Below are 17,601 nucleotides of genomic sequence, written 5' to 3'. Positions count from 1 at the left end.
AGAATATAACAAATAGCTAGTAATTTTTGTTTTCAAATTGAGTAATAAGAAACAGTTGAAGTGAACAAAAGGGTTTTGTGTAATGCAGAACATCACCAGCAAATTTACCTCCTGCTGCGTTTGTCTAAACAGTCAAAGCGTTGTTTTATTCAGTGTGAATAACATTCCTGGAGACACTTTCAGCATCTTCTGTGACTGTATATGATTAAAGGGTTAGAATAGACAAATGCTATGCATTTACATGATCAAAAACCTGTTGTAAAAACATTATCATTACTATCCACTTGACTTTATAATAAGTACGTATGTCTGTGAATGTAATAAGAAATGACTGAATATTATTTCATTTTTGTATACGATTATATACAATGCCTTGTAAAAGTATTCATAACCCTTTGTATTTTTGTTTTATGTTGCAGCCTTATAATAAACTGCTTTTTAATTTACACTCCATATAACATAATGACGAAACACAAAATAGATTTGGATCAACTTTGCAAATTTATTACAAATAAAACACTGAAAGAAGTACATAAGTATTCATATCCTTAAACACAGTAATTAGCTGAAGCACCTTTACAGCCTCAAGTCTTTTTGGGTGAAGTTTTGCACATCAGCATTTGGCAATTATCTGCCATTGTTCTTCTTCTCACCTCTTCACCTCTCAAGCTCTGTCAGGTTGGATGGGGGCAGATGCACATTTTCAGGTTTCACCAGAAATATTGTCCTGTTGGGTCATTATCATGTTGTCTCTGCAGTTGATGAGCAGAGCTGGTTTCCTTTAAACATGATGCTAGGAGTTGAGGTTCATCAGACCAGAGAATCTTCTTTCTTACACTCTGAGGGTCCTTTAGGTGTTCTGTTGCAAATTCCAAGTTGGTTTTTATGTGTTGTAATGATAAAAACTCCATAATCATCGTGAAGAAGGAGGCGGGAACCAGCGGACAATCAAAATGAAACTTTAATTACAAAATAAACACAAAACAGCGCATCAGCCCCTCACGGACGACTGATGCGCACAAATAAAAGCCAAAACATAAAATAAAGCCCAGGCCTGGTGCTCTCTCGTCATTCACTGTCGTCGCTCCAGTTTTATATCCTTCCATCTCCTCCGTGGGACTCGAGACCGGTGGGTCGAGCAGGTGTCGCTCGTCTCCAATCACTCCCCCGGCCTTGCTCCTCGTTCCCACGGCCCCCGGCCCCGCCCCACTCACATGTGTCTTTACCAAGGAGAAGATTGAGTTTGGCCACACCTCCATAAAGACTGGATCGGTGGAGTATTGTAGTGATGTTTGTCCTTTTGTACGTTTCTCCTATATGCATATAGCTCAACAGACCATCAGTGATCATCAGCTTCTGTCTAACCAAGGCCCTTCTCCAGGGGCCTTGTTGCTCAGTTTGGCAACTTCTTCTTCCACTTCTTCCATTAAGCATAATGGAGACTACATGATTCTGTGAACCTTCGATGCAGCAGATTTTTTCTGAAATCTTTCTCACATGTGTGGCTTGATGTGATCCTGTCTCTGATCTGTACAGGCAGCTTTTTGGATCTCATGACTTGTTTTTTGCTCTGATATGCATTTTCAGCTGTTAGACCTTTTATTAAGACGTGTGCCTTTTCAAATCATTAAAATTAACTTGCCACTTGAAGTGTAGTAACATCTTCAAGCAATATGAATGCTCCTTACTTAAATTTCAGGATTATTTAAGAATATTTATGCAATTAAATAATTTCATTTTTTGACAATAAATAAATTTATCAAATAACATAGAAGTGTGTGATAAATGTCTTTATTGTCAAATGAATGCTTTCTTGCTAAATAAAAGTATTAATTTATTTTTAACAAAATAAACGGTGTTCAAAACATAATGCCATATTTTTACAGTAACAAAAAAAAAAGAAAGAAAAAAAAGTATTTCCATTTGCATTTGAAGAAATGACCCACACTGCGAATTTCCTCGCCTTCTAGACATTCTTGGAAACATTCTCAGGCACACGCCCCTCCCATCAGAGCGAATCTATTTTGATTGACATGAATATTGACCAATCACAGTAACCGAATGTTTGAAAGGGGCGGGATTTCCTTCAGCTTCATCGCTAGATGATCTGCTGCAGCTCTAGGTGACACGTAACTAAAGGTGCGATTAGGCCGCTTTAAACTTCAGATAATTAGTAAAAAAGTCTGCTTTTCTTTATGTAGAAAACTCACCAGAGCTTCGTCTAAGCACGAGGACTGACTACAACCGTATTCGTCACTTTTTTAATCTGCTGAATGTCTTTGGAAAACTTGACGAAGCGTGAGACTTTTGTAAACATTTCAGATACACAAGTCGCACGAGCAAACGTTCACGTATATAATGTTTCATGAGGAGTCTCGGAGAAGACGGAGTTGTTTCTATACTGAAGAGTGAAGAGAAAATCATTCCCGGGAAAGTTTCTTTGGAATCCAGGAGAGCAGGGAACATGGGCAACGGGGTGTGCTCCAGGAAGCAGAAGAAGATTTTCCAGTCTCTGCTGATGGTCACGGTGGTGTTTGGGATGATTTACGGCGGGATGTTTTCTTACGAGATGCACAAACAGCTGAAGAGGACAGAAGAGATGGCTGTGAAATACCAGCAGCACCAGGAGTCTCTTTCAGCTCAGCTTCAAGGTAAAATAAAACCCACGTCGTCGCCATGACGTCACGGCGCTGTAAACATTCTAAAAACTTTGGAACTTTGGCAAGTTTTTGGCCAGCAAGCTCTGGAACTTTATTTACTGTGAGCGACCTTGCTGTTGGTTCTTTGATTGTGGTGTTGTGGTTTAGTGGTTAAAGCTCTAGAGAGTTCATCAAATTTTGGGTGTAAATCACGTAAAAGAATGGAATGTCACATGACACGATAGATGACATTTTTGAGTGCATACTGACTGACTTCTCTCACGTTTTAAAACCTGTTCATGGAATGGGTGGGTGGTGTTGTATATTTTGCACATTTATCTTTAGAATGGAGTGGGTGGGGGGTGGATGTTACACACTTTTAAAATATAACCAAAGGATTGTGAGATCAAGCCATATAAAATGATTCCATATGGCCATGCACAAATTTAATGTTTTGCCTGGCACTGATGTATATTAAAGAAATGCATTCCTGCAGTTTGCAAACCCCTGTTCATCCAAATCATATTTTGCTGCAAATTCATCCCTGTTGCAGTTCACACACAGTGAGCTGTATTTGAAACTGATCAAGAAAAAAAAAAAGTTAGAAATGTTTGCTTGTTTTGTGTGTGTGTGTGTGTGTGTGTTGCTACTGCAGTGATTCCCTGCAGGCAGCAGCCGCTGAAGATGCTCATTTTTATGCAGAACATTTTGTTGGCAGCTAGCTTGTTTCAACCTGTGCCTAAAATCACAGGCTTTCATTTTATTGTCCCACAGAGATGGGCTTCTCTGTTTGTGTGCCTGTCCAAGCTCAGTATGCTTGCTGCTGAAAGGGCATAAAGAAATGGCCTTAGATCACAAGCAGATCTAGAGAGCGTAACCTATAGTTTTATTGCTTTGCCGTAAATACTTAGGGCTCAATAATAAGATTTTAACAGGTAATATATATTTATATATATTTTTAATCTGTTAAATTTTTTATTCTTTTACCCAAAGAACAAGCACACACACACACACACATTTAGTTTTTAATTTTATAATTATTTTTATAAATAATTATAATTTAAAAGTGATTTTTAATAAATTTTCGTATTTATTCTGTTTATATAGCTCATAATTGTCATGTCAACAACATATAAATATTATTTGTTAAAATTTTAAATATTAAATACAATTTAACTTATATAATTTATATAAATAATTTATTATTTTTTATTTTCCTGCTGTAAATACTTTTTTATAATTTAGATGTGCAATTATGATACAATTCATTATGCTAAATTTAAATTATGCATAATTTATAACATAAATTTTTAATTCTTATATATTTAAAAAAATATATATAGTAAAGATATTATAGATTTTTATTATGGGCTTTGGAATGTGAGATCTTTAACCTCGTGGGTCTTTTACATCCATTTTACAAACAGTTTTATTTTTATTGTACCACTAGGAGGTCTAATGTTGAGACTGTGTTTGTGAGTCAGCTGTGATTACTGCCTTCAAGTCATAATCACTGCACAACCTCTTTAATCAGGATAATGAATCAGTACTTGATGTGTCAGTAATGTAATGATAATTGTAATGGGAGGATACAAGACCAGGCGCAAGGGGTCCGAGGGTGCAGACCATGACATCACTTTTAAGAAGCAACCTACAGTTCTGGACAAACACAAAAATGGGGAGGGAAGGCTCAGTCAGACTTCATTTCCTGTGGCATTTCAGATTTTAGAGGAAGGCTGCTGTGCACATACACAGCTCATGTTACATATAAAAAGTCAGTGCACTCTGGGAACCTTTCATTCTGATGCCATTAGAGAGAAATTAAGAGGGTCGAATGTGGCACTCAACGGGTCGGTGGATCACATAGTGCAGAGAAAGTCTTCAAAAATAGCTCAGCTCACTTTACGTTTAGATTGTGATGATTCTGTAAAAGCTGGTAGTTGTGGTGTATCTAGATTTTCTTTTTTCATATTCTTTTTTTAAATCGTGTTATTTTTAGCATGTTATTTGCATGTGAATAGATGCTGTACTTTATAGTTTGCGCAGTAAAATCATTATTTGCATAGCTAAATTTAAAATAAATTAAAGCGGATATATATTTTTATAACATAGCCACTACTATGTTTTGGTGTTAATGTTGGTTTTTGCAAAATAGTTTTTTTTTCGTGTATAATGAAAGGAGTAGTTGAAAGTTTGTTTTTCAAAGTTTTAAGTGGCATAATTAAACTGATTTAGTGTTGTATTCACACAGGACACATTATTGCGTTCATAAATAGCACACAGTGCACAACACAATGGTTTCAAGAGGCAAAAACACAACATTCATAGTGCTATATATATATAAAAAAGACACATGATATGACACGACAGTCAAACATATTTGTTTGCAGTTTTGCATAGACCAGCAAGTAAAAATAAAAACATCAGCTGTAGCAAAAGATAACCAAAAAATATCTAAATCACCAGTTTTGTGCAATAAAAGGTTGATGCATTTAAACATGAATGCTAGTATCCACACCTTGTGATAAGAAATGTGAAAGATTGTATTGTTGAAGGTGGTGAATGATTGTTACATAAGCAGTGCTTTGTTGCCATTAGAGAGGATGAATTTAGAGATGCAACTTCTCTGGTTACAATGAATTAGAGCACAGTAAAGCACAGAACAGTTTGTTAAAAAGTTGCCTTTTACACTGAAGTTTGAGTATAGCTGTATGACAGCACACTACTACCAAATCTTATTCTCTCTCTTGCTTCGTCTCAGTTGTGTACGAGCATCGCTCCAGGTTGGAGAAGTCTCTTCAGAAGGAGCGGCTGGATCATAAAAAAGCCAAAGACGGCAAGTTATTTTTTTTAATAATACATGACCGCATCCATGACTAATAGATGAAGAGGAAATTCTGAAGTGTAATGACATCCTGTAGCTTGCATGATGGATAAACTGGTGCAGCCCAAAGCCACTATGTTATGCCAAGTGTCAAGTTAATAAGATCCAAAGAGTTTTTGGACGCCTTTAAGCCAAGCGTTTAATGCATGACTGTCATTGCAGTGAGAATGAAATAGTAGCATGCAATACTTAATACCTGTAACACTTGTTTTTGCCTTTTCCTCACAGATCATCTCATGTATAAACTAGAGGCTCAGCAGTCTCTCAACAAAGAAAAGGTATGTTGTTTTGTGAGCTACAGCATAAGGGATGGTTTTCATAGAGTAGAAGTTGTGAAATGCAGGAGAAGTTTTTCAAGAGCTCATGCTCATGCCCTGCAGTCAAATACTCATCTGGTAATTTGTATGTGAATAGCTCATATGTTTCTTGGATATAACAGCCTGTGGCTCTCTGGTATGACTCTTAGATGTGCCCCGATGGCTTACAAAATGACCAGGTTTCTTCGTATTTGTTTCTTACAGCAAGATGCCAGCGTCAGGTTTAATTCTCTGCATTCCCAGCATCAGATTTTGAAGGTCAGTGGGGAAAACACATCTACACAAAAATGATGGTTTGTTGATGTATTGTGAAATATGCATGCCTTTCGTCCCACAAAAAACACAGATGATTCACTGTTGTGTGTGTGTGTGTTTGTGTTTATCATCCAGAACCAGCATGATGATCTAAAAAAGCAGTATTATGAACTACAAGAGCAACATCAGCTAAAAGAAGATGAACACAACAAGGCAATAGATGAACATAAACAGAGACTCGACCAGCTTCATCAGAATAAAGAGTCGGAGATTTCTAAGCTCAAAGGTATTCTGTTCTCAACCATCTTACTCTTAGCAATCACACAGCAACACCCTCGGATCCTAAAAGAATCACGGTGGTGTGTCTCTTTTTCTCTTTTCTTCTGCAGACAATATATATAACCTACGTGAGGAGAACAAGCAGCTGAGAAAAGCACATCAGGAAGTCTATGTGCAGCTTCAGGACACCAGGGTAATGCCGAAAAGCACTATGGGTTTTGCTTTATTTCAGCACAATCCTTCAGGAATAGCACATAATTATTTGTTACGGTTATTGGTATGATTCAAATGAATGGGTGAATCTTGTGAAAATTTGTCTCCAAAAATAAATGCATACAAACAAATAACTAAAAATAAATAAAATATGTATGTATGAAGTATGAAGAGTAGTATGGAGAAGCTGAATATTTTTTTAAGGACCATTAGGAATTTTTAATTTGTTGCATGTTTAAAGCACTTCAGTATAAAAAAATCATAGTTCGGTTTATTTCTTTATTCCTGTATATTTAATTAAAATGTAGTAAAAAATATTTAAATAATATAATATAAAAAAATTATTATATTTGTTTAAAACATTTTACTATGCTTATCAATAAAAAAAAACTACAATTACCAATTTAAATAATATTTGATTATTTTAATATATTACAAAGTAGGGAAGAATTGTGCTTAATTGTTATGATTTAGAATTAATTTCACATTGCAAAAAATATGACGGTTTTTCAAAAAAAAAAAAAAATTCTTTGTGCAATATTTTCTTTTGGCTTGTGAGGTAAAAATATAGCCGTTTTCATGAAATTCACCTGATTATAATTTATATATATATGTTTCCCTGATCAGTATTTTTGCACATCATTCAGTTGTATTTGTACACACTATTCATACAAATATTCAGTGTGGTTGTCCTGAATGCTTGTATCTGAGCGTTGCCTGTGATGGTCCTTCTTGTAGCAACAGCACAAGATCTTAAAATCTGCCCATGACCAGCTTGTGTTGACCCTGGAGGACCACAAGAGTGCGCTAGCTGCGGCCCAGGTTAGGGTGCGTGTGTGTGGAAATGTGCTTTAATCAGGTGGAGTATGTGTTTCCTGTGCATGCATGCTGCTGACCGATCAAACACTGTGCAGAGCACATTCTGAGGGAAATACAAGTGCAATTTCACACAGCTCATGTAAGCACCTTGCAAATGGTGTATATTTATCTCTGCACCCGTATTAATCAGATTCATAGCTGAAAGTAGCATTTCAGGACTGAACCTGTTTTTGCTGCACAGAGAAAATTATTTGCTAAACTTAGCAGAAAATATGGTGAACATGAGCCGTAAACCTACTTATCAATGCGATTATTTCCAATGTTTTGCACTTGAATAATTAGCCTTACTGCCATAACTAGTTGCCACTTCCATAACATAAGTCTATACACAATATGTTTACTAAAAGTACAATTATTTGCACGCTTTGTATAGTGTAATTTAATTGTCATTGAAGCTCAAAAAATGTAAAATGTTATTTTTTTTGTACAAACATACACATAATAATTTTATAAAATTGAATTGAAATTTTAAATTAAGTTTTATTATAATGTTATTTGATTTTAGTGATTTTAATGTTTTATTCATTTTGTTCATTTGAGTTATATCATTGTATTCTTTTACATTTTTATTTCGGTTTTTGTTATTTTAGTACATCAAATTGAATAAAATTTTATATTTTATTTCAGTTTTCTTTTTTTTTTTTATCAGATTTTTGTTTTATGTTAGTATTAAGTAAAATGCTTTTTCTGGATAGTTTTAGTTGACTATAATAACGGTTTATTATCCATTAGATTTTTTTTTTTTATAGAAGAAGTTGTTTTCTTTACAAGAAACTGATTATATTATTGTAATAAATGAGATGCAAATTATATTTTAAGCTAAAATATTTCTCCACTGCATATTTTTCAGCCTTGTTTTGTTTTGACTAATCAAGATCTTGGTCCCTATCAAAATAGTTAAATTACACACACATATATAAATATATATAATGCAAAAACTGTATGTGCTATGTATTTTCATACTTAACAACATATAGCAAACTCTATTTACATTTACTGTAGGCTGCAACAATTAAGTTGCATTTCCTGTGCAATTTGCATGAGAAATTTTATTTCTGGGTCTTCGTAGCAAAATCAGTGGCCCATGAGGTTAGGATGCTGCCAATGTAGGCAGCAAATCAACTCACTAGGGTTTGAATCAGAGCTAATATGTTAACCCAGAAATCATTTTGTTTTCTGCATAGTGCCGCATATCAATTCTGCAGAGAAAATGCTTTGAGTGTGAAAGCAGCACCTTATCCTGCGGATGCAGTTAGACTGCAGCGCTGCTTGCTTGAGCTGTGTCAAACAGGCCTTAGCCTGCATTTCAAGTCCGGTCGCATTCCACAAGGCCATTGTGATCTCTCGCACACACTCTCTTTCTTTCACTCGTTCTACAGAACTTCTTGCCCTGGTTTAGTATGGTAAAATGTGCATGACTCTGATAAGCAAACATGCTGTACTTCCTGTTTACTCGCTCTCGTCTCTGCGGCTTTGTGAAAGCAGATGTACAGATGCTTGTTAATTAGGACTGTCACTATCTGCTTTCTCAGGATGATAGGGAAGGATGCTGGGAGGCAGTGGGTCTAACGTGTGTGTGTTTTTGCACTTGTTCCCACACATCCAGCGTGTTATTTCCCTTCCATATGCTGCCAACACTTGGCATTTAACCAGAAAAGGAGAAACAGGTACCCAAGTAAAGGTGAACTGGGTGAAAGAAAGGTTAGATTAGGATTGCGAGTGTTTGGGTAAGAATTGAGGGTGATAAAACATTAGTGTGGTTTAAAAGAATGTCATTTTGACATCATACATTAGCATTGTGCGACTAACACTGATTTTAGCTCTTCTTCCCTCTAATTTGTTTTTGCATCTATTCAAGCTTTTGCATGTCATGATTGTTTATTTGATGCACCAGAACAAGATGCAGCATTGCATTTTTTCTTGTTTAATATGTGCAAGCCTGAATCTTTTCAGACTTTTACATTCAATTTAAATTAATATTAATTTTAAAACCAGTGCAAAAAAAATATGCTATTGAATACTTTGATTTAATCTCTCTCTCTCTCTCTCTCTCTCTCTCTCTCTATAATATATATATTATTTTTTTGCAATTAAATAATTGCTGCTTTCTAAATATGCTTTTTTAAACTAAATTAAGAAGTCAAATTAAGTTTTTGTAATTTTCTAAATTAAAAAATCTAAATAATAGGTTTTTGAACACACCTTTTCATTTTAAAAAGTATAAATATTACATTAAATATTTATTAAATTAGTAGATGTGTTACACAGGGTTTTATAAGTAGTTGAAAACATGCTAAAATATACTTTTTTTTTAAAGGTTTTATTTTTAAATCGTAATATATTTATTAAATGATTAAATATGCATCACATATTTAATCACAAAATCCTGGAATCTAGCTTTCTAGTGTACAGTTCACTTTAAGTTCTTAAAGTATTTAGATCATTATTTCTATAGATTGCTTTGGTTTTCTTTCTGTTCTTGGTGTCTTTCACTCGTTTCACTCATTTCACTCTTCTGCCTTGTGTCAGGTTCTTGATTTCAGCTTGCTGTGTTTGTTGCCTGTTTCAGTTAACCTCCAAATATTTCAACAGTGTATATGAGGCCTTCATTCTAATGTGTGATGTTGTACTAAATGTGGTTGGTCTGGATGGATTACAGGTTCAGGTGGATGAATTTAAAAAGCTGAAGGAAACGCTCAATAAGATGCCCAGTCTGAGACATGCTGCAGGGAAGCCTGAGCCGCATGTAGATGCTAAGCACATCCAGAACGGGAACGCAGAGGAGCTCCATCAGCGCCAGGACCATCAGCCAGAGGTATTAAAGGTGTTAACACATCATGCATTCAAAACGGAGGTTTTTCCCGCTCATGTCACTGGTTTGAATGGTCTGTCTCATGTGGATCTCGTCAGGCGGAGAGACATGATGAAGTTGAGAAGCCTCAGTCACACCACGGGGAGGAGGATGGAGAAATGGGAGGAGCTGAGGAGAGGAGGAGAGAGCTGGCAGAGGAGGAGATGGAGCAGGCTGGGCAGCCACAGAAACTGGAGGAGGAGGAGTTTGATGTGGCACATAATGAAGTGGAGGAGGAGGAGCCACAGGCCAACCAACCAGATGAAAACGCCCTGGAGAGGGAGCAACATCACGCTCGTCAGGTCAGCACTCCGAAATCAAACGTTAGAGCAGGGATGCCCACAATGACCTTTGATTTGACTAAATTTCTATAGGAAAAAACCAAACAAACAATTAACTGACATGTGTGAATGCATTTGTAAATCTTTGGATATATAACCTGATAATTTGTAATAATGAGTTGGTAAACAGTCCATTGTTTGGCTTTTTATTTGTTTGTTTTTTTATATATATTTTTAGTTTCAAATTTAGGTTTTAGTAATTTTGTTTGATTGTATTTTTGAAATTTTTATTTGTTATTAGTTTTTTACTATTTCTGTTAAGCTTTGATTTCCTTTTATTTCCACTTTGAGTTCGTTTGAAATTTAGATTTACATTTTTTTTATTTTGCCATGGAAATATCCTCAGATGCTGACATGGCATTAAATAAGCAAGTACTCAAACTAGTTATTTTATAACTTTTTTTTTTTTTTTTTTTTTTTCAGTTTCAGGAAGAACATAACCTTGATGCATTTCCTATTTATGGTTCTAATTTGTCTTTTTGCTGTAATATAATTTTTATATTGAAATGTACAGAATGTAAGTGGATTTCACTATAATGTAACATTTAATTTAATACAATATTCACTTTTGGCCCACAATCCTCAATCATGTTTGCTTTTTAGCTCTTCATAGTAAAAATAGTCAAACATATGGGCACCAGTGCATTCGACAAGTTACCAATTAAATGGCAAGCCTAGTACATTACTGTTCAGAAGCTTGGGGTTTTGAAAGAAGTTTATACAGTAATTTGATCTGTTTTCTATCTGAAAATCTATTACAATGGAATTTATTCCTGTTATGCAAAGCTGATTTTTCAGCATCATTACATAAGGCCTTCACTCCTCTGTTCTTCCCCCAGGTGGCGCCAGCTGAGGCTCACGCGCAGGTGGAGCGGGTGAAGTCAGCCTACGAACAGCAGAAGGAGCAGCAGCGTCTGGCTGCACAGCTGGCGGAGGAACGCAGACAGCTGCACCTGCGTCAGGAGACCCTGCAGAAACAGCAGCTAGAGCAGCAGAAGGAGAGAGAGGAGAGACTGCGTCTGCAGAGAGAGAGAGAGGACCAGCAGAACAGAGAAGCTGATCTCAAAGAGCAACAACTCCACCAAGAAGTGCTCCGGTCAGACACCCTCCCTTCAGTTATGCAGTTATGAATTTATTTAAAAAAAAAACAGTATAATGAATATTTAAAAGAAGCAAAAACACTATGAGAGATTGTTTGTTGCAGTGATTTCACCAAGGATTTTTAGGCAACAAATCACTGAAATGGTTGCAACAGCAATATATTGTTTAAATAATATACATTAATGGGGCGAAGACAAGACGTTCCATTTCAGTAGCCACATCAAATCAAATTTACAAAAGTAATTATATAATTACATAAAAACATAAAAAATAAAAAAATTTGATGCCTGAAAACCCCCTTTTCTTTTTGATCCAAATTAATAATAAAAAATTTCTTTAATCTGTGATCAATTACATTTAATTTTAAACAAAAATGGCAAAAAACTGTTCCGGTAAGCATTTTTCTGCATTAATCAATAATGCATGTTCACTGGCCTTTTTACAGTTCATTTCACAGATATCCAAGCCAGGAATCTGCAATGGTTCATTTGATAAGTTCTTTTATTTTTTTGTATTAATCAGGAAAAAGGCACAGTATGTAAACATGGATGCTGATATAGTCCAGGGAGAAGAAGATCCACAGATAGCTGAGGAGAAAGGTGACAATTCATGTGCTCTGATGATGTCATAGCACTGCTACTTTACTCAGAAAAGGGACTTCTTCAATGTCTGATGCAATTTCACTATCTCTGCATTGTATTTTAAATTTTTCTCTGTGATTTGTAGAAGAGAATGTGCACCATGAGGAGCCAAGGCAAGATGAAGCAGAGCATGTTCATCAGGAAGATGAGGTGTGTTACCTTATGTTATTGGTATCACATATACATGCACGGGTGTTCAAAAATAAGACTAGGTTTGATTAGGTCCTTAATTTGGGCACTGCTAAAATTTTTAGTTTTTTAAATATTACTAATAACCATGTGTGTGTGAATGTGTGTGCTGATGATCAATATGTTAATTTTACAGCATCCTATAGAAGCAGATGTGGATCCTGAGGATGACCCCAACAACCAGGGGGAGGATGAGTTTGAGGAGGCGGAGCATCAGCAGCCCCACGAGGAAGAGGAGGAAGAGGCAGCACCTGTTGGCCACCCTGACATGCACCTGGCCGTAGAGAATCAGCACCAGCCGCCCGCCGATGAGCAGCTGGTGGTAAGTGACCATGTTTTAATGTTTGTCTGTGCATGTAGTTCCACACTTTTGTATAAAAGAAAAGTATACATTGATTTAGTTTGAGTTTCACTGTTGTTGACATTATTTATTACGCAGCTTAGGTGGTCTCAACTGAGTTTTGTGCATTTTGTGCAGATGGCTGGAAACCCAGACCAACAGGAAGATGCTCTGGATGAGCAGTACCAGGAGGATGGGGATGATGAGGTCGGATAACAAATGCAAATGCACACACAGTCCTAAAACATATAAGAATTGTTATTTGTTCTGGAACTTTAATGTATTTCTCTCTCTCTAGGCTCAGGATGAGCTGGTAGATAATCAGAAGCGTAAGGCGGTGCAGGAGGAAGAGGGAGACCCGTATAATGAGGAGAATGGAGAACAGGTACAAATGATTTATATTTTGAGGCTTGTTGAGTACAGGTGTGCTGTAAAGTCATCAGATTTACACCTTGAAACAATGCAAGGCAACTGCATCATAAAAGCACACCATAACAACCAACTATGCTTGTGTTATATATTATATACATTATGCATGATTACATGAAACATATTTTTAACTGGATAAATATTTTATTTATACTGAGTACTAGATGTCCCACTTTGACAGTATAGGTCTGAAAGTTTGCCAGTAATGTTTATGTATGTTTGAGGATCTTTTGATATGTAAAATGTTTGTTTGATTGTGTCATTTTCCAAGCTGTGTATGCTAATATAAAAAAATGTGGGGTCAGTAAGATTATAAAAAATTAAAGCATTAAAGTGACAATAAAAATATTCACAATGGTAACCAGTTTAAAATGTTGAAAATTTGGTTATCCTAAAATCCTTGAATAAATATGTTTTCACACAGCATTACAAGATTTTCAACACTGATAATAATAATAAATATTTCTTGAGCAGCAAAGCAGTATATTAGAATGATTTGTGAAGGATCATGTGACACTGAAGACTGGAGGAATGATGCTGAAAATTCAGCTGCGCATCACAGGAATAAATTCCAAAGTATGCAAATATATTAAAATTGAAAACATTTATAAAAATTCACAGCATTAACGCTTCTGCTGTATTTGAGCATATAAATGCAGCCTTGAATAGCATAAGAGACTTCATTCAAAAACATTTTAACCGGTGGCAAATTTATATTTAAATACATCCCATACATAACTATCTTTCAACCAGTCTATATAATTGTTAATGACAAAAATTACCAACTAATTGTAGAGTATCAAAAATAGGCAATAATTTAGTTTCTTGTCAAAAAAGTTTCTTGTTTGCTCCAAGACTGTTCAAACGCTTCATGGAGTCTGTCGCTGCAGTGTATCACACAGAGAGTTATGTAGTGCTCACATGTGTACGTTTTCACTTCTTCTTTTGTAAAGCTGCCGCTGTAACTGTAGACTGGTGGCAGCGCCACAGTTGGGTGAGTCAGATCGATTTCAGCGTCCTCATCGGTGTCCAGTTACTACCATGAGTCCATCCTCCATTTTCACCTCATCTCTTAGATTCAGGGAATGTTTCTTCACATCTGTGCACTTTTAAATAGAAAGGTCACCCAATATTCAAATGTGTCATAAAATATGTTGGTCCAAACCCATCACTTTATTTTTTTCAGTTAAACAGAAATTCGAAGTGGATAGAAACAAGCTACAATATGTGAATATTTTCCGTTTCTTTGTGTGTCTGTCCAGGATGAGGCCAGAAATCAGGATGTAGCAATGAAGCAGGATAATCAGCCCGCCCTGCATCCCAATGACGAGAACTACGAAGAAGATGAGGAGGAAGAAGGCGGCAACGGAGATAAACTGCCCGATCGCAGGGCAGAAATGTGAGGTGATTTGAAAAGAAGGACAGCCAATCGCTGCCAGCTGTTTGGATTGGGTTTCCCACCCAATATTCTTAAACATTGTGCCAGAAACGCCTCTGTTGGGTCCTGATGAATAGTAAACCAGTTTCAATCCTGGACTGTGTGGCTCTGAAACGCTCAACCACTTACAGACCAAACGCCCTGCTGTCCACATTTACTGTACATCTTTCTATCGATTCTCGTGAATAAGTCTCATTTAAATGCTCTTCTATCTTGCCTTGGATTTCTTCGGCTGGATGATGAATCTGAAAGCACAGATTTGAACCACCAGAAACTCTTGCACTGTAAGTTTTGCCAAGTGCCATTTTTTGGTTACTTGTGCTCCACATGCAAGATATATTCCATCTTTGAAGTGAAACAGCCTTGTTTTGGTAGTTAAGACTGAGTTTGATGGACAGGCAGCAGTCACCAATCAGCATTGAATCCTCATCTGGCCCCGCCCAAACTTATGGTGTTAATTCATCCATCTTTTTGATGAATAATTCAGGATGGCTTTGGCAGGGAGCTTGGGTCAAAAGATGTCACTACATGAATGTTTACATGTAATTCAAGCAGATAACTGTAGCTGTCCAAAGCTCAAGTTTTTAAAAGTTACTGTATATGTTTATTTACCATAGTTGAATTATATGCTGCCTAGATGTGAACCAAAATCATTCAGTTAAATACTGATATACATCTGCTTTTCACTAAGTGCCTTGTAGAGTAGAAGAACATTTTTGTTTTGCCCATATATATTGCCAGGATGAATCAGTTGCTGAAAACTTTCTCAAATGTCTCTGTTATGGAAACACATTTTTATATATATTTTTTGTTTTGTTTGTTTTTGATCGGTCAACTACTATTCTAGTATAAACTAGTACTAGTGCTACTGGATCTGGTCCTCGACGTCTTATTGTCATGGTTAGACTTTAACATGACGTCAGACAGCAGAGAAATGAATGCCACATTGAAATGAGAATTAAGACGACACTATTCAGATGTAGATTTTTAATATTTAATATGTGAAGAGTAAAAAAAATGCTGGATTAGCTTAATCAAAATGATTTGTTCTGAATGTATGCTAAATCACTACAATATTGAGAATTTGTATTTATTTTATTTTCCGGGATGCATAGGATTTTTAGATTTATTAATATTGGTAATAAACAAAGCTCTCCTGTTAGGTGTTCAGCTTTAATATTTTATATTTAAAACAAATATCTGTATGTGTATAGATTTTTTTTTCAAGTTAGGTAAAAGAAAGTCAAATGTAACTTTGTGTGTGGTTTTGTTGATAATGGTAATGTGAGCGGAATAAAATGTTATTTGAAGGACTTAATGCTCATCCTCTTTTAATCTTGCCTAAAGGCTGGCGGGCACACTGATGTTTTGATGTGTGGTGACCTTGAGCAGAGAGGAAAAATCTCTTAGTCTGACATAAATTTAAAAATGAACCCAAAGCAAAATAACACTGCTTTCATCCTGCAGTTACTGAAGACTGATGAGAAGCTGAAGTAAGTGACACACAGGGACCGTTTAGATTCAGGCCGCAGCTCTGCAGTTCTTCAGTCAGAGGAATGAGAGCTTAAGATGAAATGGTCCAACAAGATCAACTGAGATCATCCCAAACATGGTTTTCTGCCTCCCATCAATCATAAAAGTACAAAAACTGGTTATATGTTATAATAGGTTATATATTTTATGTACCAATTCCTCTCTGTATCTTCTGCTATTCTTGATTATATATATACATACACACACATATATATATGTATCCAAAATAAGTTTATATAATATATGTGTGTACTGTGTATATTTATTGTGTGTATAGAAATGCATATATAACTATATATTTTGAAAATATTTAGATGTATTAAAATGTTTACATTTATATAATTTATAATCTATATAATTATTTTTTATAGAATTATACTTTTTTTTATTATATGTATATGCCTGTGTGTGTTTATTTATAGAGAAGTACACACAGTGCACACGTAAAAAAAAAAAAAAAAAAAAAATATATATATATATATACAATGCGCGCGCAGCTGTGAAAAATGCACTCTGTAGGGAAGCGTGGTTCTGTTGCTGACAAACGAAGCCGCTTCACAGATTTAATAAACTATAATTTTCTCTTCTCTCTTGTTTCTTTCTTCTCCTTCTCCTCAGCTCGGGTTTCAGCGGCGCTGATATTGACACCAAAATTAAAACAAAACACTGAAGCGCATATGAATTAGTGATCACCACTGAAAGGATGAGCTGAACTTCACTGGAAGATGGCGGGTCGGCTACTGAATGTGTATAAAGCCGTGAACATATGCGGTGGTTACAGTCAGTGCGTCAATTATAAAGAGTCTTCCAAGAGTCCTTTTCTTAAAGGAGTTTTTTTTTTTTGCCTTGCATTGCCTTGTGACTGCAGTCGATCAAGGTTTAAGACGCACTCATTGCGTCCCAGATAGCACAAGTAGGCCTCAAGATGTCTAATGCTTAACGTGGCTTATAGCATTAAAACAGTGTTTTTAAAATACCAAACTTAAGCATTATTAATAAACCATAATTAATAATTAAGCCATGTTAAGTGTTTTCCTTAATTACACATATATCCTTTGCATTCTCATCTGTACATAGTATGTTTTATTAATAATGTTTACTGAGTTTGGCCTTTTAAAAACACTGTTTTAATGCATTTTTCACGCTAAGCATTTTAGAATGACCCACAATGATATACAAAACAAGGCCAGTTTTTTCCAAACCCAACCAATGTTACAGTTTTAATTTCAATCTAAGATATTGTTTCTACTGTTCAGTGCACGAGAACATGAA

The 17,601-nt window shown here is 35.7% G+C and overlaps 1 protein-coding gene across 3 annotated transcripts; it reads left to right on the top strand.

Moving 5' to 3' along the window:
- Positions 1–2,098: 2,098 nt before the first annotated feature.
- Positions 2,099–16,109, top strand: LOC127977805 (Golgi integral membrane protein 4-like). Of its 3 annotated transcripts, none has more exons than XM_052582943.1 (16): positions 2,099–2,651; positions 5,401–5,475; positions 5,752–5,801; positions 6,045–6,098; positions 6,231–6,381; positions 6,485–6,567; positions 7,326–7,409; positions 10,126–10,281; positions 10,377–10,619; positions 11,498–11,754; positions 12,282–12,358; positions 12,486–12,550; positions 12,726–12,911; positions 13,068–13,136; positions 13,228–13,314; positions 14,621–16,109. In XM_052582943.1, exons 1-16 carry the CDS (start codon positions 2,366–2,368, stop codon positions 14,759–14,761), a joined length of 2,064 nt encoding a protein of 687 aa, XP_052438903.1. In that variant the 5' UTR covers positions 2,099–2,365; the 3' UTR covers positions 14,762–16,109. The 3 variants fall into 3 exon arrangements, with proteins under 3 accessions (XP_052438903.1, XP_052438902.1, XP_052438904.1); XM_052582942.1 differs by having other exon boundaries at positions 7,326–7,415; XM_052582944.1 differs by lacking the exon at positions 7,326–7,409.
- Positions 16,110–17,601: the final 1,492 nt, after the last annotated feature.

Source organism: Carassius gibelio, chromosome B18 (genome assembly GCF_023724105.1).
Source record: "Carassius gibelio isolate Cgi1373 ecotype wild population from Czech Republic chromosome B18, carGib1.2-hapl.c, whole genome shotgun sequence".
NCBI classification, from domain to species: Eukaryota; Metazoa; Chordata; class Actinopteri; order Cypriniformes; family Cyprinidae; genus Carassius; species Carassius gibelio.
The sequence above is the reverse complement of the archived record's forward strand: the minus strand, read 5'-3'. Positions and strand labels throughout refer to the sequence as shown.

Coding starts and splice junctions, on each gene's coding strand:
- LOC127977805 (XM_052582942.1), top strand. CDS start 2,366: ATGAGGAGTCTCGGAGAAGACGGAGTTGTTTCTATACTGAAGAGTGAA. Junction 5,802..6,044: donor AGTCTCTCAACAAAGAAAAG/GTATGTTGTTTT, acceptor TGTTTCTTACAG/CAAGATGCCAGCGTCAGGTT. Junction 7,416..10,125: donor TAGCTGCGGCCCAGGTTAGG/GTGCGTGTGTGT, acceptor GATGGATTACAG/GTTCAGGTGGATGAATTTAA.